The following is a 27,043-nucleotide window of genomic DNA, read 5'->3' as shown; positions in this document are numbered from 1 at the left end:
CCGCCCCCACCCACCCCGCTCCTGCAGAACAAGACATTTTCTTGAAGCTGGTGCGCGCCCCCAACGCCCCGCAAAAAGATGGCGGAGTCTGCCGTCACAAGCGGGCGGAGAACGGCATCCTGGAGCTGGGGCTCCGCCTGCCCGCAGCCGGCTAGTGCTGACGCGTATTGGCGGCTCTGCGCCTGCGCGAGGAGTGCGGGCTCGGTGCGCCTGCGCCTTGCGCGTCTGCGAGACCGGGTTAGGCGGCCCGCGGCAGTGATAGGGAGCCTTGTGTGTAGTTAGAGTTTCGGCAACCCGGCGGCTGTGAGAGGGGTCTGGAGTCCTCCCGGCGGCGACCGAACCAAGGTCAACAGCGACCGGAGCAGCAGTCGAAGGCCGGGCGCGGCATGTCCCCGGTGCCTCGGCGCAGACAGTGAAGCGCGGGGCGAGCGGGATGGGTCGGCGCCGGGCGCCAGAGCTCTACCGGGCCCCGTTCCCGTTGTACGCGCTTCAGGTCGACCCCAGCGCTGGGCTGCTCATCGCTGCGGGCGGAGGAGGCGCCGCCAAGACCGGCATAAAGAACGGCGTGGTGAGTACAGTGCCACTGGGCCGGGTCGCGCCACGGGCTGAGGGCGATTCTGGAAGGGTCTGGGGACCGGCCGCACCCCTGCTTCGGACCCGGCCCCTCCCGGGTGGGAACCCCGGCATGCCGGGCGTCCCGGCGCGAATTTCAATCGAGAACTCACTCACCGGTCAATTGAGACGCTCCTAAGATAAAGTGAAAACTGCACACGGCGCTACCTAGGCAGGAACGCTTCAGTTCGACCTCAGGATTAGCACCAGGAGTCTTATCCTGGCTTTTTCCAGGGAGGCCACATAGACTTGTCTGCCTGCCTAATAGGAGCGGCGAGTGAAATATAATCTAGGTTTCTTTACTCTTCTGAGCGTTATCATATTGTTCTGCAAACTAGAGGCTTGTTTGCTGTACAGATTCGTGAGGCTCAAAAAAGAAAAAAAGGTTGCAAAAAGTCTTTTAAACTAGAAAGTGTAGTTAGCAAAGGGGTAGGGCATCAGACTATAGGATGTAAGTTTGCCCTTGAGGTGCTCTCTGGACCTCATCCTGGTTTCCTCTCCCACAGCACTTTCTGCAACTGGAGCAGATTAATGGGCGCCTTAGCGCCTCCTTACTACACTCCCATGACACAGAGACACGGGCCACCATGAACTTGGCGCTGGCCGGTAACATCCTTGCTGCGGGGCAGGATGCCCACTGTCAGCTCCTGCGCTTCCAGACCCATCAGCAGAAGAGCAAAAACAAGGCAGAGAAGGCAGGTGAGAGCCCTCTCTCTAGCTTTGGGAAGAGGGTTAAATAAGTAAGATCTCTCTCATCTTGGCCTCTGACGAAGTGGGGCTGGAAGTGGGGTTATGGTAGCAGGCGAGAAGCTCGATGTTCACCACTAGAGAGGGGGCCAGTACTACTTACTTTAGAAACCTGGAACCTGGCAGGCTGTTTGTGTTGCAGGTTCCAAGGAGCAGGGGCCTCGACAAAGGAAAAGGGCTGCCCCGGCAGAGAAGTCTGGAGCTGAAACCCACCAGGAGGAGGTAGAATTCAGCGTAGAGAATCTGCAGGCGGTGCAGACAGACTTCGGCCCTGATCCACTGCAGAAAGTTGTATGCTTCAACCATGATAATACCCTGCTTGCCACTGGAGGGACGGATGGCTACGTTCGTGTCTGGAAGGTGTGGTTTGGGGAGGTTAGAGAATGAGTGTCAGTAGCAGCAAGGCCAGAATTGTGAGAAACTGAACATGGGTTCTGGGGAACTTGGGAGTGAAGCCTGCACTGAGCGGCCATTAGTAGAGAAGAGGGGTGAGTATCATTGCGCTCTTGCCGGGTACCTAGGTTAACTATGGTGGTGGTTTGGCTGCAGGTACCCACCTTGGAGAAAGTTCTGGAGTTCAGAGCCCACGAAGGGGAGATTGAGGACCTGGCTTTGGGGCCTGATGGCAAGGTGAGGAGTTGAGAGGGTGGAGAAGGTAGGTGATTATGCTGTTTGTCCAGTAAGTGAATGCCCTAACTGTCCATCCTTGGAATCTTGATTCCTGACTAGTTGGTAACTGTGGGCTGGGACCTTAAGGCCTCCGTGTGGCAGAAGGATCAGCTGGTGACACAGCTGCACTGGCAAGAGAACGGACCCACCTTTTCTAACACGCCTTACCGCTACCAGGCCTGCAGGTGTGAGGACCCCGGAGGGTGGCTGAAAGAGGCACAGCCTAGATGGGGGGGGAGTGGGAGGAGACTGGGGGGAAGCTGGGGAGGATCGGAGCCCTGTCGGGTGTTACTCTAGGCCTGACCAGGGTGCAGGAGGGCACACACCTCTGAGGAGGGTTGGGCAGGCCCCAAGAGCTGAATAGCTTCTCGCCCGGCCCCCAGGTTTGGGCAGGTTCCAGACCAGCCTGCTGGGCTGCGACTCTTCACGGTGCAGATTCCCCACAAGCGTCTGCGCCAGCCCCCGCCCTGCTACCTCACAGCCTGGGATGGCTCCACGTTCTTGCCCCTTCGGACCAAGTCCTGTGGCCATGAAGTCGTCTCCTGCCTTAGTGTCAGGTGTGAGACAGTGGTGGCTTGGCTGGGTATGGGGGGACCAGGGGGAGCTCAGGGAGATGTGCTGCCTGAGTCCCTGAGGACTGTTGTTGCTGCACAGACTCCAGGACAGCGAGCATTTTATTGTTTGTTGCAGTGAATCGGGCACCTTCCTAGGCCTGGGCACGGTCACTGGCTCTGTTGCCATCTACATAGCTTTCTCTCTCCAGGTAATGGGTGGAGGTGGGCACAGCCCTGAGGGCTCTTTGGGGTGGGGATTCTAGGCCTGCTTCTGCACTGAGTGTGCAGGAAGGAGTCTGGCCCAGCCCGTAGCGGGAAAGTCTTCTGGGGCAGAGGCCGTGTTTTCCAGAAGGAATGTTCCGAATTGGGCCTCCCCTCACTAGTTTTCCTCCTGTCCCCAGCGCCTGTACTACGTGAAGGAGGCCCATGGCATCGTGGTGACGGATGTGGCCTTTCTACCTGAGAAGGGTCGTGGTCCAGAGCTCCTTGGGTCCCAGGAAACTGCTCTGTTTTCTGTGGCTGTTGATAGCCGTTGCCAGCTACACCTGCTGCCCTCACGACGTGAGTCACTGGGGTGGGTGGGGTGGGGGAACCACCCCAGCTTTCGCTGTAGCAAAAACTTGCCTCCTGGAGAATGGGATGCTTATCTGTAGCCATCTACCCCCTTCTTGAATGGTTCTGTTCTCTGGGCTGTGATGCTCCTTTGCCTCCTGACTTCTTCCCTTCCCCCCTTGCAGGGAGTGTTCCTGTATGGCTGCTGCTGCTGCTGTGTGTCGGGCTTATCGTTATGACCATCCTGCTGCTCCAGAGGGCCTTTCCAGCTTTTCTTTAGCCTCCCTGCTCCCAGGGAGCCAGGGGCCTGGACACTGCCACCTTCCAGACCAGTGTGGAGGCCTGTAGCCCACTGCTCGCTCCATCTGGGTCCGCAGCTGAGGTTGCCTCTGATGAGACTAACGGGCAATGCCTGCCCTTTCCAGTTAAAGCTTGGCTGTGGCCCTGTGCGACACTGAGTCCTGGGAACCTTGCATTCGTCATCTGTGGATCCGCCCAGGACAGTGGTGTCTGAAGGCCAGGCCACACCACCTGTCTCCTTCCCTCTGCCTACCAGAGCCTCCATAGTTGAGCTTGTCCTTTCTCCAGAAATATGTGAAGATGCCCAAGAACCTGGAGGCAGTGCTGTCCTTCCTGCAGAAACAGTCGTTTTCTTCTCCTCCCCTCACAGCCTCGTGGCCAGTTGCTCTTCACATGAGCCCCTGGCATTTGCTGGGGCAAGCACTGGCCTGGGACTTGGTATTAGGGAAGGAAGGGGCAAAAGGAAGGACCAGGCAGTAATCTTTGGGTTCAGCTGGTAGCTCCAAGCCAGCCAGGCTAAATATGCAGTAAATTCCTGGACAGTCTACCCTAGCCTTGAGAAAAGGGAAAATGAACTTCAGCGCATTAGGCAGGAAAAGTTGATATTTAATAAACAAGTGAAGACTGAACTGAGGCTCCAGATGGTACTCTTGTCAGCTTTTGCCTCCCTCAGAAGGAGTGGGTGCCCTGAGGCTGAGCATCTCTGCTGGGTGCTGGAAGATGGCTTTGGCATACTGATGCAAGAGGCGGCTCATGTAGCAGCGCTGCCAGGGGAGCAATCCTTCCAGGAAGCCGATGTGGCCACCCCGAGCTGTGATGAGCAGTGCAACGTGGGGAGAATGTTGGGCAGCCTGTAGGGGAAGGGCTAGGAGGGGTTGGAGAGGAGGTCAGGAACCCTGGCCTCTGCTGAGAGCCCAGGTTCTCTCCACTTGCACTGCATGGCCCATTTCCCCTGGGGCCTAAAGCATCCAGATCCCAGGTGCTCACCATGGACTGGGGAGAAGGGGTCATGAGCTGCATTGAGGCAGAACACAGGGATCTGGATGGCATCTGCCTTGGTTCTTGGGCTTGCTGCTCGGTAATAGGCAGCTCATTCATTCGTTCGTTCATTCATTCATTTATATATATATATATATATATATATATATATATATATATATATATATATATCAGTCAATTTTATACACATCACTGTATACATGTCAATCCCAATCGCCCAATTCAGCACACCACCATCCCCACCCCACTGCAGTTTTCCCCCCTTGGTGTCCATACGTTTGTTCTCTATATCTGTGTCTCAACTTCAGGCAGCACAGTCTTGATATCCAAAGACCGCAGTTGTGTAGCGCTCATCAAAGTGGCAGATTGTGCGGGCCTGCAGGTGGTGGCGGGTGGGATAGGCTAGGATGAGGATAGGGAATAAGGCGTTGGAAGAACAGTTTTGGGCAGAGAGGGGATAGTTGAAAGACTACCTGTAGCACAAAGTCTACATTCACCACCTTTTCCATCACCTTTCTGTTTCTGCAAACGAACACATAGGGTGGGACTTCCCTGGTGGCACAGTGGTTAAGAATCTGCCTGCCAATGCAGGGGACACAGGTTCGATCCCTGGTCCAGGAAGATCCCACATGCCGCGGAGCAACTAAGCCCACGTGCCACAACTACTGAGCCTGTGCTCTAGAGCCCGCGAGCCACAACTACTGAAGCCCACGCCTAGAGCCCGTGCTCCGCAATAAGAGAAGCCACTGCAGTGAAGCCCGCACACCACAACAAAGAGTAGCCCCCGCTTGCCGCAACTAGAGAAAGCCTGCGCGCAGCAACGAAGACCCAACGCAGCCAAAAAAAAAAAATTAAAAAAAAAGAACACATAGGGCTTTGGCTCTACTCCTGGACCTGACCCAGAGCCAGCCTCTGTCTTATCTCACGAGTGAGAAAATCCAGATAGGGAACTGACCCGAGCACTGGGAGAACGTGGCATGTCTGCCATCCTACCCTGTCTGCTTCCCTTTTCCACTTGTCAAGACCCTACTGGTTCACAGCTCGGCAGAGCCCAGCAGTGAGGTGCTGATTGAAGAGCAGTGAGTTCAGTGGGGTCTTCAGGGAGCAGGTGGTCTCAGAGGAATCCCAGCATGCAGGTAGAGTCAGTGCTGCCACCAACCCCGCAGCCCATCCCATTCGAGCCAGGTGGTTCAGCACTAATATCCTGCAGGATTGGACCAGGGGCCATGAAAGAAGGGTTTGTATTGGCGAGTTGGAACAGGAGAACGGGAGAGAACATGGAGGAGGAAAGAGAAAAAGGAAGACTGGGCCTTTGGGTTAAGTGCAGGCAGCCTTTACCCTCCAAGAGAGATGCCCACAGCCAGCAGTGGAGCTTGGGAGTAGCGGCTCTTTATGTGGTTCACGACTGTCTCCAGATCTTCAGTGTTGCGGGCACAGAAGGCCCTGTAGGTCTGAGGCAAACCGGATCATTGGGTAGGGAAGGAGGCCCTGACCAGAAGGCAGAAAAGTGAAAGGGCTCAAGAAATGGAAGACAGGTAGGTTGAGGCCCAGGGCCCAGGGTCTCTGAAGGGAGTGGGGTGAAGGGCCACTACGAGGAAGGAGGGTACTCGCCAGCAGTTCTTCCCCACGGCAGCCCCGGTTCTTAAATACGATAGCCCTGTGGCACACACAGGTACATGTTAGGCAGACCGTCCCTAAGGGCTCCTCTCCCCTTTTTGGTAGGTTTCAGAAAGGCCTCGGTCAAAAGGTGCCCTTCCTATGGCACCTCCTCCCCATAGCTAGCAGGGTCTGAATTGACCCTCCCCCGACCCCTAACACACAATTATAAGTTATCAGACACCACCCACTTCCGCTGGGCTGTGTCCATCCTTACCTATAGCCATCCTTCAAAGCTTGGTCAACTAGGTGCAAGATATATGTCTCCTGACTACTGCCTGTGACACCAGGAAGCAGTAATACAATGGGCTGGGTGGTAGGGTCAGGATATTGACTGCTGTTAGGCTGGCTGGCCCAGTCTAGGAGGAGCTGTCCTCTATCCGGGGTTTCGAGAACTTCCCTGTGGTTTTGGAGAAAAGGGCACAGAAAGATACTATTAGGAACTCCATGTACTTCGAAAGATTTTACACCCTCCTCTCCCTCCCCAAACAGCTCCCACAAGTTACCAGCATCATTTGAGGGCATGCATTATGCAAAACATTAAGACTGTAACAAGGTATAATGGGACATAAAAGATTTGAGTATTTCCTCATGGTTGTGCAATTAAATAGCCTTTCCATATAGCCATTCTGGTTACCCTTAGCACACTGAGGTAGATGGGGCAAAGGTTACCCCCATTTTAAAAGAGGTACATGAGTAGGATTCCGCTGTACTTGCAGCTTCATGTTCACCCCCATCTGTCCCTTCTTACCTTGAGTAAGGGACTACAGGCGGAGACTGCAGTAAGACTCTGAAGATGGTTTGTAGCCGCCCCTCAAAACACCAGAGCGTAGGGTAGAAAGTCTCCACAGGGACTGGACAGTGTTGCTCCAGGAAGGCCAGAAACTGGGACCCAGTCACCAGTTGTGGCCTCTGTAACCACACAACACAATGTGCCTCACTCCCCTGATTTTTGCACCAAGCCAGTGAGGTACCCGATACCAGAGTGACCCCTTTCCAGAGGCCAGCCTGGAGGGCACTGCTTTGTCTGGGCGTGAGGAATCTAGCATACCTCAATCTGGAATGGTCAAGTCACCTCTGTTAAGACAGTCCCACTAGGGACCCAACTCCAGTCCTAGAGTGTTACCTCTCCAGAATCGCCCCTGAACCGACTTCCACATTCAACCTATCCATGCCCCAAACCCATTTTGGAGAGAGCAGGTAATATAAAATAAGTTGCCCAGCTAATCTGCAGGAAAGGTTGGGATCCTGGACAGAGGCTGAAGAAATGCAGCACCATTCAATCTGTGACTTTTGCCTTTTGAATTGTCTACACTTCTGCCAGTCGAATTATCCACACTCTCATCTCAAAACTAGCTCCGGTCATGCTGGAGCTAGCATTCCATTGTTGCATATTCCCATTCCCTACTGCATGTGCTCGCTGCTGAAGGGCTTCTTTGTACCGCACCACCTCATTTTCTTACTTAACAGCCCCTGCTGTTAGACCATACTCTAAAGGAGGAATAGTCCCAATGGGAACAGACTCTCTCTTTCTTCATGCCAGCCAGGAGGAAGGTAACAGGGATAGGATGGTGGGCCAGATGAGGTCTTTGGGCACTTAGCCCTGTCTTTCAACCTCTCTGCTTGGTTCTTCTGGATACACATCAAGTGAATGAGAGGGCCTAGCCACAAAGAAGGCTTATGAGGGGGGAGTATGCTGTACAAAGACAGAAGGCCTCAGACTCAAGAAATAGAAATTGCATTTCTGTTGCAAGCCTGAAGGGACCCAAGGACCAGATTCCTATCTCGCAGTCAAAAGGGGCTACGTAAATTATGAACTAGAGAGGCCAGGTTGGTACTGTGACTGTTGTGACTCGTACCCTGGGTCTTAAGCCCTGGAATAATAACACCTGTGATTCATTGTATGCTATTTGCTGGCACTAGGCTAAACCCAACCTTATTATAAGAAACTATGACAGGTTAAGATGTTTGCCCAAAGTCACACAGCTAGCAAAAGGCAAAGTGGAATAATAATTATGATATTAGGCAAAATATTCTCTGACATAAATTGTACCAATATTTTCTTAGGTCAGCCTCCCAAGGCAATAGAAATAAAAATAAACACATAGGACCTAATCAAGCTTACATCTGCTTTTACAGATCAAGCTTTTTCTAATCAAGCTTTTGCACAGCAAAGGAAACCATAAAATGAAAAGTCAACCTACAGAATGGGAGAAAATATTTGCAAACAATGAGACTGACAAGGGCTTAATTTCCAAAATATACAAACAGTTCATACAACTCAACAACAACAAAAATAAACAACCCAATCGAAAAATGGGCAGAAAAAAAAAGAAAAAATGGGCAGAAGACCTAAATAGACATTTCTCCAAAGAAGAAATATAAATGGCTAATAGGCACATGAAAAGATGCTCAACGACTCTAATAGCGAAATGCAAATCAAAACTACAGTGAGGCAACAACCCACACCAGTCAGAATGGCCATCATTAAAAACTCTACAAATAACAAATGCTGGAGAGGATATGGAGAAAAGGGAACCCTCCTACACTGTTGGTGGGAATGTAAGTTGGTACAGCCACTATGGAGAACAGTATGGGGGTTCCTCAGAAAACTAAAAATAGAATTACCGTATGATCCAGCAATCCATACAAAATATATCCATACAAAATTCTAATTCAAAAAGATACACGCACCCCTATGTTTATAGCAGTACTATTCATAATAGCCAAGACATGGAAACAACCTAAATGTCCATTGACAGATGGATAAAGAAGATGTGGTACATATATACAATGGAATACTACTCAGCCATTAAAAAAAAACCACACACATTTGCAGCAACATGGACACAACTAGAGATTACCATACGAAGTGAAGTCAGAAAAAGACAAATACCATATGATATCACTTATATGTGGAATCTAAAATATGACAGAAACAAACCTATCTACGAAACAGAAACAGTCTCACGGACATAGAGAACAGACTTGTGGTTGCCAAGGGGGAGGGGGTTGGGGAGGGATGGAGTGGGAGGCTGGGGTTAGCAGATGTAAGCTATTATATATGAAATGGATAAGCAACAAGGTCCTACTATATAGCACAGAGAACTATATTCAATATCCTGTGATAAACCATAATGGAAAAGAATATAAAAAAAGAATGTATATAAATTGTGTAACTGAATCACTTTGCTGTACAGTAGAAATTAACACATTGTAAATCAACTATACTTCTATTAAAAAGTGTAAAAAATAATTATATTACCACTAATACTAGTAAGATTTGTTGAGTGCTCCTTATGTGCCAGGTATTGTGCTAAGCATTTTACATGATTATATCCTATAACTTTCACAATAGCTCTTTGAGATAGGTATTATGATCCCCCTGTGGGAACGTGTTTGAATATTGAGTAAGTCGTCAAAGGTCACAAAATGTGCCAAAGCTAGTTAGCAATGGAGCTGGGATTGAAACTAAGAGTTTGTGCTCTTAGTCACTTTACTATATTACCTCCTAGTTGCCAAGATTTTGAGTTATCAATTTATTAAATCTTTGGTCAAACAGCTCAGTTGTGTAGAACAAGGTGCTAATAAATCACAGGTTTGATGTATGTGGGTTAGTTTCATTTTAACTCTAGTGAAGTGTTTCTTGACTTATCCCTGAGAATTAATTAGTTAAATGCCATTAGTCACTGTGGATGAATCAATCCCAATCCATTACCATGCTGGACAATCCAAACTGCATGTCCTCAGAGTGTCCAGAATGACACTTTCCCTGCATTTAAACCAGTATTTGGAAATCAAAGAAGGATTTGGAGTATAAAGTGGCAGAGGTCTCTGACTTCTCTGTGGCTGGTTGTAAGCAAAGGAAAATGTTTAGTTCAGGACAGCTCTGTTCTGAAATGACTGACTTTCCAAATCAGGCATAAAAGGTAAGGTTTATAGGGTATTGTGAGGTTTGGATTTTTAAAATTGTTTTACTAAGGCACATGTATTCTATAAACAATACATAGGATGTATAAAGCTCTGAAAATACAGAAAAGTTGAGGTAACATTAAATTTCCCTATAGATCTTTTTAAAGGGCTTGAATCAATAGGTTTCTTGTTAGACTCAGCTACTTAGAACCGAGTTTAATGAAAATTAAAAGATTTAGATTTTTGTGGCTATGTAACTGAGGTAAATTTCAGTGAGAATAAAATTTCCAAGTTCATCAAAATCATCCTCTTCGGACTTTTCCATTGCACTCTACATGGAGAGCCTAGAACTTAAAACAGGGCTGAAGGAGCAAGGATAGTTAGGGTTATCCATTAGTCCTGAGCTAGGCGGGGAACCTCCGCCAGTCCTTCAGAGAAGCAAGGTCCTACTAAGCTGATGGGATGATGTTGGGAGTTAGCCACCACCCCACCAACTGGTTCCTTCATTCAGAGCAACTAATGAGAAGCTCATCTAGACTGCCTAAAAAGAAAAAGATAGTGTGCATATCTCCCTGACACCTCAGGATGCCTTCCACTCCGCTTTTCCGCAAGTGTTTGTCCACATCATCGGCAGCAGCACCCCTCCGATGCCTAAAAGGCCCAGCTGGCATGGGGAGTACGCGGGATGCAGAGAATCCAGGCAGGCAAAGAACCGACTCTCCATTAGGTGATAGTAGCAAAGCTGAGCCTGGCTGGAGCGCGGGACCGGAGTGGTGGTGCGGCTGTGGCGTCAAATTTCACCTGGGCCAGGAGACCCCACCCAGCCAGCCTCCACAAAGGGCTCGAGCCCCTGCTGGAAGCTGCCCTCAGACTCGAGTTACCTACACCCGCCGGCGAGAGCTCTGGACCCGCACCCTCCTGGGCCACCCATGCCCAGTAGTAGCCCAAGTAGAGGGCAGCGCCAAGTCCCAAAAGCAGAGAGAAGGACTGTGTCCAGCTGTCATCTTGGGGGCCCAGGGAGGAGCTCAGCCTCTCGCGTTGCTGAGTCTCCACTCCCAAGTTCTTGACTGGCTCTGACGCCTGAGCTTCGATTAGTGGGCCCGCAGGTGCGCGCTGGGCCCGGCCCGTTACACGCCATTGGACAGACTGTGCGGGTTCCGCCCGCACTGCCCGGCGATTCGGGGACCCGGGCCCCGCCCACCGCCCGTGCTCCCGTCGGCGGGCGTGGCGAGGGGCGGTGCTAGGACGTCGAGGGTGTGGGTGGATCGCGCCTGGGCGGTCTGCGCGGAGCTGACCCCAGTGTCCTGCGAGCGGCCTCTCCGCTCGCGGGCCGGGTCTCGCGCCTCTGCGGCTCCTGCTTCCGCTTCGCGGTCACCGGCCCTGCGGCCTCTTGTGAGGACTAGCGGCCTTCCCCGCAGCCGCCATCTTGAGGGGCAGCTCCAGCTCCTTCTTCCTCAAACCCTGCCCCGGAGCGGCGAGTCTGACAGCCTGGCCAGAGTCCCCCAGCCTCTCAGTCAGTCACACACAGAGCACAGCCACTGACGTGGTCACACCACTCCACTGCCGTAGTGTTCAGTCACTGACAGTGGCCCTTACACACTGGACACGATCATTCACACCGACATCCCACAGTGTCACGTAGTCAAGTTTCAGCTACTTGAGTGAGTGGCATTCCGCACAGAGTCACACACACGTGGGTTAAAGCCACTCGTCCAGTGTCACTCTACGCTGTCTCATACAATCCCTGTAACAAGTAAAATAGATACTTAACTCATCACCCACTCTGTACTGGGCACTTGGGATGCTGTTCCTGTCTTCATTGGGATATGGAAACAAGTAAGTAATCTACTAGAGCAATGACTCAACCTTGACTGAAGAGTGGAATTATCTGTGAGTTTCTAAAACTAGCAGTGCCCAGGCCCCACCCGCTGTTATGGTTGGTCTGGAGAGGAGCCTAAGTATTAATAACAACTTAAAATCTCTCTGGAAGACTCAAATGTGTAATCAGGGTTGAACCCCTGCAACAGACCATGGTGCTAGATAAGGGAAGTACTAGCTGCAGTGGGAGCCCCAGGGAGGGTGCCCAGACTCCATGGATCAGAGAAAGCACACCCAGATATTAAATGACAATACATTTAAGGCGAAATCAAAAAATAAGTAGTAGTTTCCAAGGCAAGGTGGAGGAGGGGAGAGAGTAATTGTTCCAGGAGAGGGAAGAGCACAAGCAAAAGCCTGGATGTGAGAGACTTCTTAAAGGAACCAAAAGAAATTTGGTGTTGCTGGAGCAGGTGAGATGGTCAGGAATCAGGTTGTGGGCAGCTGCATAAAGGATGTTAGGCTTTATCCTAAGGGTGGAGGAAAGCCATCAGAGTTTTAAGAAGGGGTGGGCGACATGATCAGAGTTATATTTTAGAAGAATCATTCAGGCTACTTTGAGAATGGATTGGAGGGGGATGAAAAGTAGGCCAATTAGGAGGCTGTTAACGGAAATTTGGCATGGACCAGGGCTGCCCGGACTGAGGGAAAGCTCGGGAGAGGCGTGAAGATCTTTAAGATAGGAGGCAGAATTGATAGGACTTGGTAGTAGGTTGGAGGTGGGGGAAGAAGGAGGAATCATGGACGACCCCCAGTTTTCTGACTGCATAGATTCAGGGATGCATGGTGGTAACATTGGGATAGGGAGGCCGGGGGGGGGGGGGGAGGGGAAGTTTTGAGGAGGGAGATGATGCATTCTGATTCAGACACGTCTGGGGTGCTGGTAGGTGTTCTAATTGTGTTTTCTTAGCTTCTGAATTTGTCTCTTTGGCATCCATTAATCACAGGACCAAACTAACAGCCAAAGTTGTTCACATCTCCCCTGCAATCCAGAGGCCATACTCTGAACCACTTCCTTTAACCAACTCTCACATACCAAACCAATATTTTCCCTTTCCTAGATAAACCCAGGACCAGGGACCAGTCAACTAGGGACAGCCCCTATGCCCCAAAGCTCTCTGAAGTTATTAAAACTAGCCAACCCTAAACTGTTCAACCTGCCTTGTCTTGCTTTTCTAGTTTAATAAAAGCTGTGGCCTGTGCCTTCCCCTTGTTCCTTTCTGCCTTCTGACCTACACTGGTGCTTCCCTCTGTGGTCCTGTGTGGTGAGCTGTGCCTCTTCTTCCTAAGGGAACTGTAACATTAAACTTTTCTTTCAATGGCATTGACCTCTCTGGGTTGTCACTCAGTCACCTTTAAAAATTAAGATCGGGCACAAATCAGTAGGCTGTTCAGTTCCTGAAGTGGTCTGGGGCTCAGAGATTGGAATTTGAGATATGGTAGTTATCAGCATTTAGATGATATATTAGCTTGCAGGGTTGCCATAACAAAGTGCTGCAAACTGGTTGTCTTGAACAACAGAAATTTATTGTCTCACAGTTCTGGAAACTGGAAGTCCAAGATCAAGGTGTCAGCAGGATTGGTACCGTCTGAGAGCAGTGAGGAAGAACCTGTTCCATACCTCTCTTCTAGCTTCTGGTGGTTTGCTGAAAATCTTCAGCATTCCTTGGTGTGTAGAAGCTTCACTCCAATCTCTGCCAGCATCTTCACATGCTGTTCTCCTTGTGTGTGTGTGTGTGTGTGTCCAAATTTCCCCTTTTTATATGAACACCAGTCATACTGGATTAGGGGCCCATCCTACTCCAGTATGACCTCATCTTCACTAATTATATCTGCAACTACCCTATTTGCAAATAAAGTCACATTCTGAGGTATTGGGGGTTAGGACTTCAACATATGAATTTTTGAGGGACACAGTTCAACCCATAAGAGATAGTGATGGAAGCTACGTGAATGGAAGAACACATGAGCAGGTGGGGAATGAGGAGAGAGCCCAGAGGAGCTCCGACACATGAAGAAACTAAGAAGAAATGACTAAAGAGAGAGGAACGGTATTGCCAAAACCAATGATACCATGACCCAAGGAGGTAGTGTCCAGCAGTATCCACCTGTCCACCACAGGAAGGAGGACAGCGTGACTTTGATGAGAGTGAGTTTGTTGTTGTGGATGGATGCTGATGGGAAGGAGCTGATGGGGAGGGAGAAGTTGAAGATTACAGAGAGATAAGAAGTCATGCACTCAACGAACTAAGTCTTTGAGCCAGTGGGTGAGGAAGTAGTCTGAAGCCTGGGTGGAGGAACTGGCTGCTCTGAGAAAACTGGTGACACTGCATTTTGACCACAAAGCTATAGCCACACACTGCAACACTGTGCTGGCAAACAACTGCCACTGTCACCCTTAAGCTGATACTTTCCCAGGCCCCCCTCCCCCCACCATGGCTCATATGGAGCCACTTCTCAGTGATGTGCAGTCACAGTCACACAGTGATACCTTCACCGGAAACCGACAGTCACGGGTGTCACTTGAGCATCACAGCTCAGGAAGAGTTCAGCCAGATACCCTAACAGACACACCACTCACGTCCTGTACGGTCACACACCCGGACGGTCACACATCGGCCATACTCTCTCAAGTACTGCCATACTGGATGCACAGCCACACGAAACACCCCCTACCGCGTCACAAGTCTCTCATCCACACAGCCACATACACCAGTCACAATCACACAGGCTAACAGTAAGTCACATTCTATCTTGTCACACACATCTGGGTCCCAGCAGGGAGGGAGCCCCCAGTTAAACGTGCTTCTCATTACGCACCAGCTTCATCACCTGTCTCTTTGCCTCTCTCTCTCTCTAGTTGTCTGTGCCTGTCAAACGCGCACGCACTCACGCACACGCTCGCTCTCGCCCGGTGCGGGCCGCCGCGGGCCGGGGTCTGCGGGCCAGGCGGGGCGGGGCGGAGACCCTGGCCACGGCGCTGGCGCTCCGGACTCTGCCCGGGCCAGGGCGGCGGCCGCAGCCGGGAGGGCTACGTGGAGCAGCCACGTGGAGCGGCCCGGGGGAGGGCCGGGCGGCGGGAGCCGAGGCGCGGCGGCCGCGGCGGCGCACAGCCTCGAGCGACGACCCAGCCGGACCCGGCCCGCGCCGCGCAGCGCCGCCGCAGGTGGGTGCGAGCCCCGCCCGGGGCTGGCGGGCTGGGGGCCGGGGACCCCGCCGCGGGCAGCCGGGAATACTGGGCGCCGCGGGGCGGGACCGCGGGCAGGGGCGGTCTCCTGGCCTCCAGGTCGGAGGCTGAAGGCGCAGTCCCTCCGCATCCCCTGCGGCTCGGACGCCGCCGGAGCGCTGGCTGTCGCCTCTGGGCGCCTCTCCGAGGTTACCGCTGAGAGCACGTAGAGGGAGGGCCTGGAAAGCGAGGCCTGAGCTCCCTCGCTGTGATGAGGGTGGTTCACAGTCCCCCAAGGGCTTTTCCCTCTGGTGTCTCATTCGTTGCTCTTGACAGTCCCGGGGAGGGGGGAGGCTGGCAGGAGTTTCATCCTCATTTGACAGCGGAGGAAAAGGGGGACCGGGGAGGGGCCGAGGTTATCACCCAGCTAGAAGTGGCAGGGGGAGCCCAGCTCTCAGGTGTGGGACCCGTTTGGCTGTATAGCCAGTGCCTCTTCTCTTGCGCCGGGGGGTGGGAGGTGCTGGGAGTCACAGGCGGCCCTGGAGAGATAAGTTAAGGGAGAGGATTGAGCTCAGAATTACTTCCGACAGTTTGAATTAGGCAGAAATGGAATGCGTGCCCTGTGGGTGGTAGGCTTCTGTCCTGGAAAGTCCAGTGGAGGCTGATGGCCACTGTCAGGCATGCTGTGCAAGCAGTTTTGCACTGGATGGGAAGTCAAGCAAGAGAAAAGGCCCTGCCACATCCTAGAGTCTCTGAAATACTCAGGGAGCATCTGCTCACTGCCATGCACTCAACCTACATTATTCCATTGCATCCTCCCCAAGCCCCTACAAGATAGATACCACTATCCTCATTTTTTAAAGTGAAGGTCCCAGAGCTCAGAGACACGAAGACACCTGCTGAGATCACACTGTTAGTCCTGTGAGAGGCTGGATTTGATCAGAGGTCTAACTCCAAGGCCAGGCTCTCCTCCCATGCACTGGTGCAAAGGCTTGAAGAAATCAGAGGCTAGAGGATCATTGTGAGTGTGTGTGTGTGTGTGTGTGTGTGTGTGTGATGTGAATGAATAACTTTATTGAATTATATCACAACTCTAGCAGTTGTGGTGGCTTTTCTGTGGTCATTAGGGTAAATTACGTTTACGCACGTTATAGAAAATGATTAGGAACGTTTTTATTTGACAGGCAGTTGTTCAATAGCTGCTTTATTTCTGTTGCTCGTAAAAGCTTTTGTAAATACTGTAGTTAGAAATGTGAAAGTGTGAAGAAATCACATTACACCAACCTCATTACACATTACTTGAGGTGCCTTAGCCTGACTTCCTCTAAATAATAGCGGTGAGTTACCTGTACTAAAAATGTCACGTTTGGAAGCATGACTTAGGAGAATATTACTGAGATGACACGAAAAGTCCACATGCAATTATTTGTTTCTGAAGTGGGCTGCAACCAGAGTGCTAAGGTTGTCAGGAGGGCACAGGATGTTCCAGGTAAAGGGTGGAACAGCTTGGGCAAAAGCACTGCAAAGTGAAAACGAAAAGTATTTCCGCAGACTCCAGTAACCCCTCTGAAGCAGAGTGTTAGTATAATGGAGCACTGGAAGATGAGTCTAAACTGGTAACTTGATATCTGATTGTAGAAGGCCTTAAATGTCCAGGCGAAGACTCTGGACTGTAATAGAAATAGGGAGCCATTGAAGGTTTTGGAGCAGTGGAGTTCCAGCAAAGGAAGAGTACTCTGCGTATGGAGAGTTCTTTAAATCGAGAAGATAGCAGAGGCAGGGACAAGAATAAGACTCCTTGTGCAATGAGTAATTCATTATCCATTTAGTATTCACTGTAACTCTGTGACGTAAATACTATTATTATCTCCATTATGCAGATAAGTTTAGTGAGGGTAATTAACCTACCCGAGGTCACGGGGACAGTCTGTGGTGGAGCTGGGATTTGAACCTGGATCTGGCTGGTTCCATAGCTCTGTCCTCTGTCCACTGCACATGCTGAATAGTTGCACACATGTGACATAGGGCCAAGAGGAGGAGAGTAAGAGTAATTCATGTGGGCGGGATTCAGGACCAGGTCTTACTTTTCAGGGCTCAGTGCAAAAATAAGATTAAGAATTTCAAGACAGAGACAGCAGAGCGTTAGACTAAGCCCAGGGCCCTTTTGAGAGCAGGGCCCTGTGTGACTGCAAGAAGGCAGTTCTAATCATTATGACAACTTGACAAATCACCTCAAAACTCAGTGGCTGAAAACAATAACATTGACTTTGCCTATGAGTGTACATTCTGGGTAGGGCTGGGAAGGCAAGCTCAATTCTGCTCCATCAGTGTTGGCTGGGGCAGCTCGAAGGCTGGGGCTTGGAATGATCTACAGGTGTGCTCTCTCACCTGCCTGGCCCTTGGGTGGGGAAGTGAGCAGCTGGAGGCTAGAGCAACTGGGGCTCCTCAAGCATCCCTATCCCTCTGTGCTCTCTCCACATGGTCTTTTCAGCGTGGCAAACTTCTTCCTTCGTGGTTCAGAGCTCCAGAGAAGCATATCTGCATGTCAAGAGAGGGAGAGAGAGAACCAGAAACAGGCATAAACCGTGTTGCCTTTTATGACTCAGACTTGGAGGTCACATGGCGTCATTTCTGCTATTCGTTTGAAGTGAGTCGCTAAGTCCAGATCATATACAAGGAAAGGCAAATTTAACTCCAGCTACTTCCCACAAGAAAGAATTGGTAGATGTTTTTCAAACCAGCACAGTTGGCCTAATGAGTGAGTGACTGGATTAGTGGGATCCGATAGGTGTTTCCCCTTTATCCCTGAACTGCTACCACCAGAGTCATTCTTTGTAGTTTCCAAATGTCCTTTTTTAAAAGGCAACTCCTAGTGATGATAACACATTAAGCCTGGATAATAGGTTTTGACAGCTCTGAGGGATTTAAATTACTCCTGTGCCTCCTGTTAGCCTAGGTCCTGGCAGTTAACAGATGGGAGGAGAAAGCAATTTGAGGGTATCCAGGTGGGGAGACCAGGATGGTGTGAAGCTACTACAGAGCAATCCAGAAAAACTTCTGGAAGGAAAATGCCTTATTGTATAATCAGGCACTGCGCTTTACACGTCTTGTCTCATTTAATCCTCACCACACCCCGAGAGGTGCTCTCATCCACCTCATGTTAACAGACTGAGGTTCTGAAACACAGGAGGCACACAGTGAGTTGCAGAGCCTGGATTTGAACTTAGGCAGCCAGAGATTAGGGCCCATACCCTTAAACTTTGGGCTATGCCACCTATTCCTTAGCAATTCTGTGTTTCTCTGTTTTTCTCTTCATCATTGCTTTAACATTTGTATCATTTCCTACTTACCTAAATATGTAAGCTTTAAGGAGGAAAAATAATAGGTAATTTTACCTAATATTATCATCTTACTTATAAAATAGTGCCTCACATATAGTAGGTGCTCAATAAATATTAAAGAAATGAGTACCATTTGCCCTTACTCTATAAGGTTGCCCTTACTCTAAAAGTTTACTCTATAAACTTATATTTACACTTGCTTCCCTACAAAGGCTCGCCTTCCTGGTCCTTGTCACTCAAGGTCTTGACTTCGGCTGGTGCTTCCCGTGATGTCCTCTGCAGCATCCAGTCCAGGGTCTATATCTTCTGGCCTTCTCCTTTTGGCCTCTTCTGGCCAGCTGGCCCTCTCAGCCGATTCGTGCCCCTCCTTCCACCTTAGAGCCTGGAGCCCTCAGACCCCTCTTTTCAAACCAGCAGCACGCTGGATACCAAGAACTGGGTGAGGCAGGCCTCCTGTCCACTTGCCTAGACCCTCTCTAAGCCATTGCTTCCTAACCGCCAAGAACACTGTGGGCAGGGCCTTCTCTCGAATCTTCACGGGTTAGGCACATAACTCTGCCGTTCTTGGATTTCCACTCAGTCTCCGTGGGGTCTCTACGGAGATCTCTGTCTCCAAGCCTCTGCTGGGGGTGGGGGTGGTGAACTCCACCCTGCTGAAAATCCAAATAGCCTTGAACCCTGTTCCCTCCAGTCCCCCATCACTTGTCTTCTTGAACTTGATTCATGGTGTCTTTCATAATACAGAAGTTTAAACTTTTGATATGTTCAAATCTGTCAATTTTTTCCTTTAAAACATGAATTTGAAATATTTATCATTTAAAAAAATATATTTATTAATTTATTTTGGCTGCACTGGGTCTTAGTTGCGGCACGCGGGATCTTCGTTGTGGCATGCGGGATCTTTAGTTGCAGCATGCGGGCTTCTTTGTTGCGGCATGCAGACTCTTAGTTGTGGCATGCGGACTCGTAGTTAAGGCATGCATGCGGAATCTAGTTCCCCGACCAGGGATCGAACCCAGGCCCCCTGCATTGGGAGCTCAGAGTCTTACCCATTGGACCACCAGGGAAGTCCCATGAAATATTTATCATTTTTAATGGCTCTGTCACATAATATGATTTGCTTAACCATTACCTAAATGTTACAGTTGTTTACAGTTCTTTGACTAATATTAATAGCACAGCTATAAATATCTTTATAATTTCTTTTCCGTTTGTGTTTTTCCTTACGTAATCCCCAGGATGATATTGTTGGGTAGGGGTTTTATGGCAGTTAATACACATTTGCAGATTACTCTCCAGAAATAGTTCACGTCTATAGTTCCTCAAACAATATAGGTTAATACTCACTGATTCAATTTCTTCAGTGGTTATAGGACTATTAAAATTTACTATTTATTTTGATGTCAGTTTTACTGTTAAGTTTTTCTGGGAAAATGGCTATATCTGCTAAGTTTGCAAATTTCTTCTATTCCTGTAGTTATGCCCCCTTTTAATGCCTAATATTGTTTATTTGTGCCTTTTCTCTTTGTTCTTAATGAAAATTGTCAGGGGTTTTGTAGTTCATTAGTTCTTTTAAAGAAACACTGTTGTTTGACTTTATTGCTGCTCTCTATTATATTTTAAATTTCTTCTATCTTTTATTATTCATTTCTTTTAGTTTCTTTAAGTTTATTCTCCTTTACTAGCTTCTTGAGTCGGAAGCTTAACTCACTAACTTTTGGCCTTTCTTCTAATATAAGTTTTTAAGTCAATCCAATTCCCCTATACATATATATGTATATATATATGTGTGTATATATATATATGTGTATATATATATTCCCCCCACCCCCACACCACACACCTTGTGGGATCTTTTTTTTTAAAGAAGTTTTATCTTTTCTCTCTCTTTTATAAAAAAAATTTTATTTATTTATTTATTATTTATTTTTGACTGCATTGGGTTTTCGTTGTTGCATGTGGGCTTTCTCTAGTTGTGGCGAGTGGGGGGCTACTCTTTGTTGTGGTGTGAGGGCTTCTCATTGAGGTGGCTTCTCCTGTTGCGGAGCACGGGCTCTAGGCGCGTGGGCTTCAGTAGTTGCAGCACACGGGCTCAGTAGTTGTGGCATGTGGGCTCACTAGTTGCAGTGTGTGGGCTCAGTAGTTGTGGCTCGCAGGCTCTAGAGTGCAGGCTCAGTAGTTGTGGCACACGGGCTTAGTTGCTTGCTCTGCGGCATGTGGGATCTTCCCAGACCAGGGCTCTCACCCGTGTCCCCTGCATTGGCAGGTGGATTCTTAACCACTGCGCCACCAGGGAAGTCCCGGCTTGTGGGATCTTGGTTCCCTGACCAGGGATTGAACCTGGGCCCTTGGCAGTGAAAGCGCCGAGTCCTAACAACTTGACCACCAGGGAATTCCCCAATCCACTTCCCCTTTAATACTGCTTTAGCTACATACCTTGTTTTGATGTATGTTTTCCCAGTATTATACAATTCTCAGTATTCAACAATTTCCATTATGATATCCTTCTTTGACCCATATGTAAGTGTACCTTTTAAATTTTTTATATAAATGAGATTTTTACATCATTTTTGTTACTGATTCCTAATACAATTGCATTTAGTCATGTAACAGTATGAGACTGATTCTTTAGTATTTGCTGAGCCATATTCTTTGGCCTACTGCTTGTCAGTTTTTATAAATATCCCACATGTGTTGAGAAGAAAATGTATTTGCTAAGTGACTGGAGTTGGGTTCTCTATTTGTTCATTAGCTCAGGCTTAGAAAATATTTTATTCAATCGTCTACATTCTTACTAATTTTTAGTCTGCTTAATCTTTCAAATACTGTATGAGGTATGTTAAATTCTCCCACCATAATGGCAGATTCGATTTTCCTGATTGTGTTTATGCCAGTTTTTTTAAAGAATTTATTTGTTTTAGAATAGTTTTAGGTTCACAGCAAAATTGAGAGGTTTCCCATATACCTCCTGCCCCACACATGCACAGCCTCATCCATTATCAACGTGCCCCACCAGAGGGGTACACGATGAACTGATGAACCTATACTGACACATCGTAATCATTCCAAAGTCCATAGTTTACCTTAGGGTTCACTCTTGGTGTTGTTTGGGTTTGAACAAATCTATAATGACACGTATCTATCATTATAATATCATATAGAGTATTTTCACTGCCCTGAAAATCCTGTGTGCTTCACTTATTCATCCCTTTCACGCCCAGTCCCTGGCAACCACTGATCTTTTTACTGTCTCCATAGTTTTGCTTTTTCCAGAATGTCATACAATTGGAACCATACAGTGTGTAGCCTTTCCAGATTGGCTTCTTTCACTTAGTAATATGCATTTAAGATTCTTCCGTGTCTTTTCATGGCTGAATAGTTCATTCCTTTTTAGCACTGAATAATATTCTTTGTCTGGATGTACCACAATTTCTTTATCCATACACCTATCGAAGGGTATCTTGGTTGCTTCCAAATTTTGGCAATTATGAATAAAGCTGCTATAAACATCTGCGTGCAGGTTTTTGTGTGGACATGAGTTTTCTGCTCCTTCGGGTAAATACCAAGGAGTTTAATTGGTGGATTGTGTGGTAAGAACATGTTTAGTCTGGAATGAAATCACCTAAGTGTCTTCCAAAGTGACTGTACCATTTTGCACTCCCACCATCAATGAATGAGAGTTCCTGATGCTCAACCTCCTTGTCAGCATTTGGTATTGTCAATGTTCTGGATTTTTTGGTCATTCTAACAGGTGATAGTGTTATGCCAGTTTTCGTTTTAGGTGTTTTGAGGCTATGTTATTAGGTACATACAGGTTCAGAATCATTGCATCTTCCTAGGGGATTAAACTTTTGTGCATTTTGTCATGATACTTTTTTATCTATAATAATGCTTTTCACCTTAAATTCTATTTATTCTAATGTCAATAAAACTATGCCAGCTTTCTTTCCTCTAGTATTGCTTTATATATCCTTCTTCCACCGTTTTGTTTTCTGTGACTTTACTTTTTAGGTTAATCTCTTGAAAATTGCATGTAACTTGTATGTTGTTTTATGTACCTTTTGATAATCTCTATTTCTTAACTGATGAGTTTATACAATTTATGTTTTTTACGATTACTGATATACTTGGATCTATTTTTACCATCTTATTTTATGCTTTCTATTTGTCTTCCTTTTTAATTATTTAATTTTTAGTTTCTTTTTTTTCCCCTATTATCTCCTCCATGATGCTTTTTTTTTTTTTTTTTTGGTTGCGGCAGGTCTTAGTCTACAAACTACGTAGACTCACTATATCTGCTGGGGCCAACGTATGTCTAGAAAAACGGAGACAGTTTCTATGACTCTCGGGAGCTTCACCTTCTTGTGGACTTCCATGTTGTGCTGCTTCTTCCTCAAGGCAGCTCTGTTTGCACAGCTACACATGTATCTACCTGTTGGCCAGTTGCTCACTGCCTCTAGAAAGAGCTCTTAGGAAGCTGATGTCCTCCCTTGCAGTGGTTCTGAACCTTATCAGGGTCATGGAACTCTTTGAGAATCTGCTGAAAGCTATGCACCTTTCTCCAGGAAAATTCAATGCCAGCCAAAGTGTAGGGTACCATTTCAGAGGGTTCCTGATCCTCTGCTCTAGACCATCAAGCACCTGATGATTTGTCTTCCTAAAGATGAGTTTGAGGTCTCAGGCCTCAGCTCTGGAGGGCTTCTGCTTCCTCCGAAACTCACATGATATGTACACAATCCTGGGACTAATTGGAAAGCTTCATGCTCTGCACATTGATAGATACTCTATTTGACTATTTTCATTTAATCAAGTGATGTGCTGCCAATGGGCCTACACAATGTAGGTCTAAAGGAAAGTTTTTGTTTTTTTCCTTTCTATTGGGATCTGGTTTTCCTGTGTTTAATAAATAGCAATTCTTGGGACCACTGTTGGATTGACCCTGATTTGTTGTGTTTTCAAGCCCTACCTGAGTGTAGACCTATTTCAAGGAGTCTCTTTTGATTTGTTCTTCAGTGAGTTTTTAATAGATACAAACCAACAATCTGTTTCCCTCCCTGTTTAAGGCTTGGTCTTTTTGTGACTCTATGCACTTCTAATTTGGCCTTTTTCTTATCCTCTCTGAACTAGTTTCCACTCGTAAAATGAGTGGACTGAACTACATCATATGTGCTTAAACTGCACTTCTGCGAGCACCTGGGGCACTGGCAGGGCAAGAGGAGTGGGGTGCTCCTGCCCGCAGCGCAGCTTCCCCCAGCACAGGTCTGCGTTATGCGCTTTACATGCTGGATCCGGAATAAGATTTATTTTGAGCCAAGTTCCTGATGTCCGTGTGTGGCTCCTCCCTGCACAGGAGTCCTGTCACCTGGGTGGCAGGTAGAGGCAGGGAGAGAGGCGTTCCTGTCTAACCCACCGATCCCCCCCTCTGTGGCAGACACCGCTTCCCTCTGACTCCCTAACCCTGTTCCTACTTCCAGCTACAGGAAGGATGTTATCTGTGACGATGAGAATGCTAGTACTGCTGCTGCCGCCCCTGAGTCAGGCTGCTCCCAAGGACGGCACCACAAGGTAACGGGATTCAGGGGGCAGGGCCGTGGGCTGGGAGCAGGGGGGTCTCTGGAGAATCGGAGGTATGCTGTGGGCCCCTCTGGGAGGCGGGAGACTGGGTGTACGCTCCCTGACGTCTGTATCATCCCCACCACCTCAGCTTCTGCCTTGTGCCTGTTAGAGTGCCCTCTGCAAAGTGGGCATCGACACATGTTTGCTGGACTCACTTGGAAACCGGGAGCTCATTTCCAATGAGATGTGAGGCTATGAGCTTGGGAAGGGGCTGCAGTCCTCTTATCAAGACCTTATAGTGGAAGCTCCAAAGAAATAGAGATCATTAGCATATCACTTCTATTTTATTTGAATATCTTTCTTGAGGTTTTGTGTATTAATACTATGCAGTGGATATGCTGGGTGGGGTCGGGGGATGGATACAGCCACAGCAGCAAGGGCTGGCAGCAGTGACAAAAGTTGCTGTAACAGCTCCTGCCAGCTCTCTGGCATCACACATCTGGATTGACTTGGGCAAACAGGGATCCCTGTCCGGAACTGCGAGCAAATCTTGAGCTTTAAAGACTGACAAAAAGCCCCTGAGCAGATCGAAACTACAAAACCAACATATATGCCCTCAACTTGGGGTAAAAAAGAGTCCACTTTGTGTCATGGAGCAAATCGGGTCTGTGTAAAACTGGGCAGTGCCACCAGGCTCAGCCAGAGACCTGTCCCTCGGCTCCCAGCATCACAGAGGAAGGGTTGCCATGATGCATGTTGTCCTGCCGCCCACTATGCTGGTTTCTTGGGTCTCCAACTTGTGTCTACTAGGTGCGGCTTCCTCTGGCCTCCACCAAACCAGATGTTTTATTGGGATTTTCACTTACCATCTAAGCTAGGAATCTGCAAAGGCAGAGTCTGGGGAGTAAGGTTCTGCTTCTGAGGAGGCCAGAATGGCCTCCTCCCCACAAGGTTTTTGGGGACCTGGAGAAGCAGCTCCCTTTGGGTCTGGGGGGAGAACTCTACCAGGAGCTTGGGGATGGAAGGCTGTGAGGCTGGGCCCTCAGAGGAGGCTCTTTGCAAGGCCGGTGCTTCCCTCCCTCCTCCAGGCTGGACCCTGAAGTGCAGCATCCACCTCTACCCAACCCCTTCCAGCCAGGCCAGGAGCAACTTCAGTGAGTAGGCTGGGGTGGGGCGCCTGAGGGCCAGGCCTGGGGCTGCAGACTGGCCTCTCGTGGGCTGATTTTCCGCTTTTCTGCCAGACTTCTGCAGAGCTACCTAAAGGGACTAGAGAGGATGGAAGAGGAGCCGGAGCACATGAGCCGGGAGCAGGGTGAGGGGCTGGGCTGATGGGGCCAGTGGACGGGGGGCTCAGGGCAGCCAGAGCTGGGACTGACCTCGGGCCATCCCGCGACTCCTGCCTGACGCACCTGTCGCCTGATGCCTCTTCTGACCCAGCCTCTCTTCCTTAGTCCTCCTCTACCTCTTTGCTCTCTACGACTATGACCAGAGTGGACAGCTGGATGGCCTGGAGCTGTTGTCCATGTTGACAGCAACTCTGGCCCCTGGAGCTTCTGACTCTCCCACCACCAACCCGGTAAGCCCTGCTGGATGGGGGCCCTTCTCCCAGAAGAAGACCCAGCTCCCTGGGGCTCTGGTTTTTTTCATCATGACTCTTTTGGTGAATCCCCTGTGAAAGGAGGGCTCAAAGCCTGCATGGCAGGGATGCAGGGGTGTGTTGGGAGGGTCAGGGTTCCTGGGAGCATCTCCAGTCACTGTAGACCCTTCCACAGGTGATCCTGGTAGTGGATGAGGTGCTGGACACCCAGGACCTGAATGGGGATGGGCTCATGACCCCTGCGGAGCTCGTCAACTTCCCCGGAGAGGACCCGAGGCACACAGATCTCAAAGAGCCCCCAGAGCCACAGGATGTTGGGAGGCAGCCTCTGTTGGCTAAAAGCCCATCAAGACAAGAAGCACATGAAGCCCCAGGTCCCAGAGAAGAAGCTGGGGGACAGGTGGAGGCCAGGAGGGAGTCCTTGGAACCTGTACAGGAGGCTGGGGGACAGGCAGAGGCTGCAAGAGAAGCCCCAGGCCCTGGAGGGGAGGTTGGGAGACAGGTAGAAGCCAGGGACACTGGAGAGAGAGAAGAGCTTCCAAGGGAAACACTGGAGTCTAAGAAAACCCCAAATGAGCTTGAGGTTCATGCTATTCAGCTGGAGAATGATGAGATATAAACCTTGAGGATACAGGTTTGCACCCCTAGAAGTCTCAGTGCCAGAACATAAGCCCCGAAGGGTAGGGTGTGTATGTTAGGACAACGACCACCTCTGTGCCCCCTTCCTGGCCCCAGTAGGTGGCAGGTCTTTCTGTGCAGCTCAGGGAGACCCTAAGTTGAAGGGCAGCTTTAGGGCCCAGACAACCAATAAAGAACCAAATGAACCCATCCCTCTGGGCCATCGATCCACTGGTCCAGCCTGCCCTGACCTCAGGCTGCAGGGGGTCGGGACTGGGCAGTCCTCTTGGGAGGGCAGGAGTTCAGTTTACCCAGCGTTCCCAGATGGCGCTGAGACACAGCAGAGTACAGCGCTCGGCCACAGCCAGCTGCAGCCCACCGGGGAAGGGAGCTCGGCCTTTCCCTGGGGCTTAACCACTAGAATGGCCTCCTGCAGTTCAGGGCAGATCTTCTCCATCACCCTGTATCTGCTCCCCACCCCTGAAAATATTAATAATTACCATTTATTGAGAACCTAGTACACACTGGGCATCATGCTGGGCATTTTACATATTGTGATTTTATCCTCACGATAATTCTATGACCAGGCAGAATGAGCACCATTTGGCAGATGAGGAAATTGGGGAAGATGGAGTTCAGTAATGTACTCATGGTCCCATAGCTAATTAAGTGGCAGATTTGAATTCAGGCCTGTCTGAGCCTAAAGCCCATACCTTTTATCACATTCTACGGCCTCACCCCCCTGCCCCAACTCCCATATGGAAATTCGCCAATTCGCATATGCCCTCAGACCAGGTTTCCCCCAGGGAAAGCAATGCTTTGTATTCCGGGTCACATTTGTGGCTGAAGCACCGCCTTAACTACAAGGCGGCTGCGAGGGTGGGGCGGT

At 49.3% G+C, this 27,043-nt stretch overlaps 3 protein-coding genes across 5 annotated transcripts; 2 read left to right on the top strand and 1 right to left on the bottom strand.

Annotated features, from left to right (window-relative positions):
* Positions 1-228: 228 nt before the first annotated feature.
* On the top strand, positions 229-4,064 carry PREB (prolactin regulatory element binding). 2 transcript variants are annotated; one of them, XM_061210577.1, is made up of 9 exons: positions 229-568; positions 1,119-1,311; positions 1,502-1,719; positions 1,909-1,989; positions 2,089-2,213; positions 2,412-2,585; positions 2,719-2,791; positions 2,984-3,143; positions 3,320-4,064. In XM_061210577.1, exons 1-9 carry the CDS (start codon positions 434-436, stop codon positions 3,412-3,414), a joined length of 1,254 nt encoding a protein of 417 aa, XP_061066560.1. In that variant the 5' UTR covers positions 229-433; the 3' UTR covers positions 3,415-4,064. The 2 variants fall into 2 exon arrangements, with proteins under 2 accessions (XP_061066560.1, XP_061066561.1); XM_061210578.1 differs by lacking the exon at positions 2,984-3,143 and having other exon boundaries at positions 3,320-3,373.
* Positions 4,032-17,039, bottom strand: ABHD1 (abhydrolase domain containing 1). Its single transcript, XM_061210864.1, is given in 14 exon segments — positions 4,032-4,299; positions 4,422-4,523; positions 4,737-4,809; positions 4,907-4,955; positions 5,464-5,637; positions 5,772-5,884; positions 6,045-6,090; positions 6,307-6,489; positions 6,841-7,001; positions 10,914-11,086; positions 11,149-11,364; positions 14,458-14,520; positions 14,770-15,308; positions 16,951-17,039. Coding segments are annotated over 14 exon segments (2,193 nt in total). The 3' UTR covers positions 4,032-4,087.
* On the top strand, positions 14,979-26,626 carry CGREF1 (cell growth regulator with EF-hand domain 1). Of its 2 annotated transcripts, none has more exons than XM_061211201.1 (6): positions 14,979-15,042; positions 23,858-23,948; positions 25,028-25,093; positions 25,181-25,251; positions 25,391-25,515; positions 25,712-26,626. In XM_061211201.1, the coding sequence occupies exons 2-6, from the start codon at positions 23,869-23,871 to the stop codon at positions 26,153-26,155; spliced, it is 786 nt and encodes a 261-aa protein (XP_061067184.1). In that variant the 5' UTR covers positions 14,979-15,042; positions 23,858-23,868; the 3' UTR covers positions 26,156-26,626. The 2 variants fall into 2 exon arrangements, with proteins under 2 accessions (XP_061067184.1, XP_061067185.1); XM_061211202.1 differs by lacking the exon at positions 14,979-15,042 and adding an exon at positions 17,625-17,689.
* The last annotated feature ends 417 nt before the right edge of the window (positions 26,627-27,043 follow it).

The sequence above is a fragment of the Eubalaena glacialis genome, chromosome 14 (assembly GCF_028564815.1).
Source record: "Eubalaena glacialis isolate mEubGla1 chromosome 14, mEubGla1.1.hap2.+ XY, whole genome shotgun sequence".
NCBI classification, from domain to species: domain Eukaryota; kingdom Metazoa; phylum Chordata; class Mammalia; order Artiodactyla; family Balaenidae; genus Eubalaena; species Eubalaena glacialis.
Note: the sequence above shows the minus strand (reverse complement) of the source record. Positions and strands in the feature narration are given on the sequence as shown.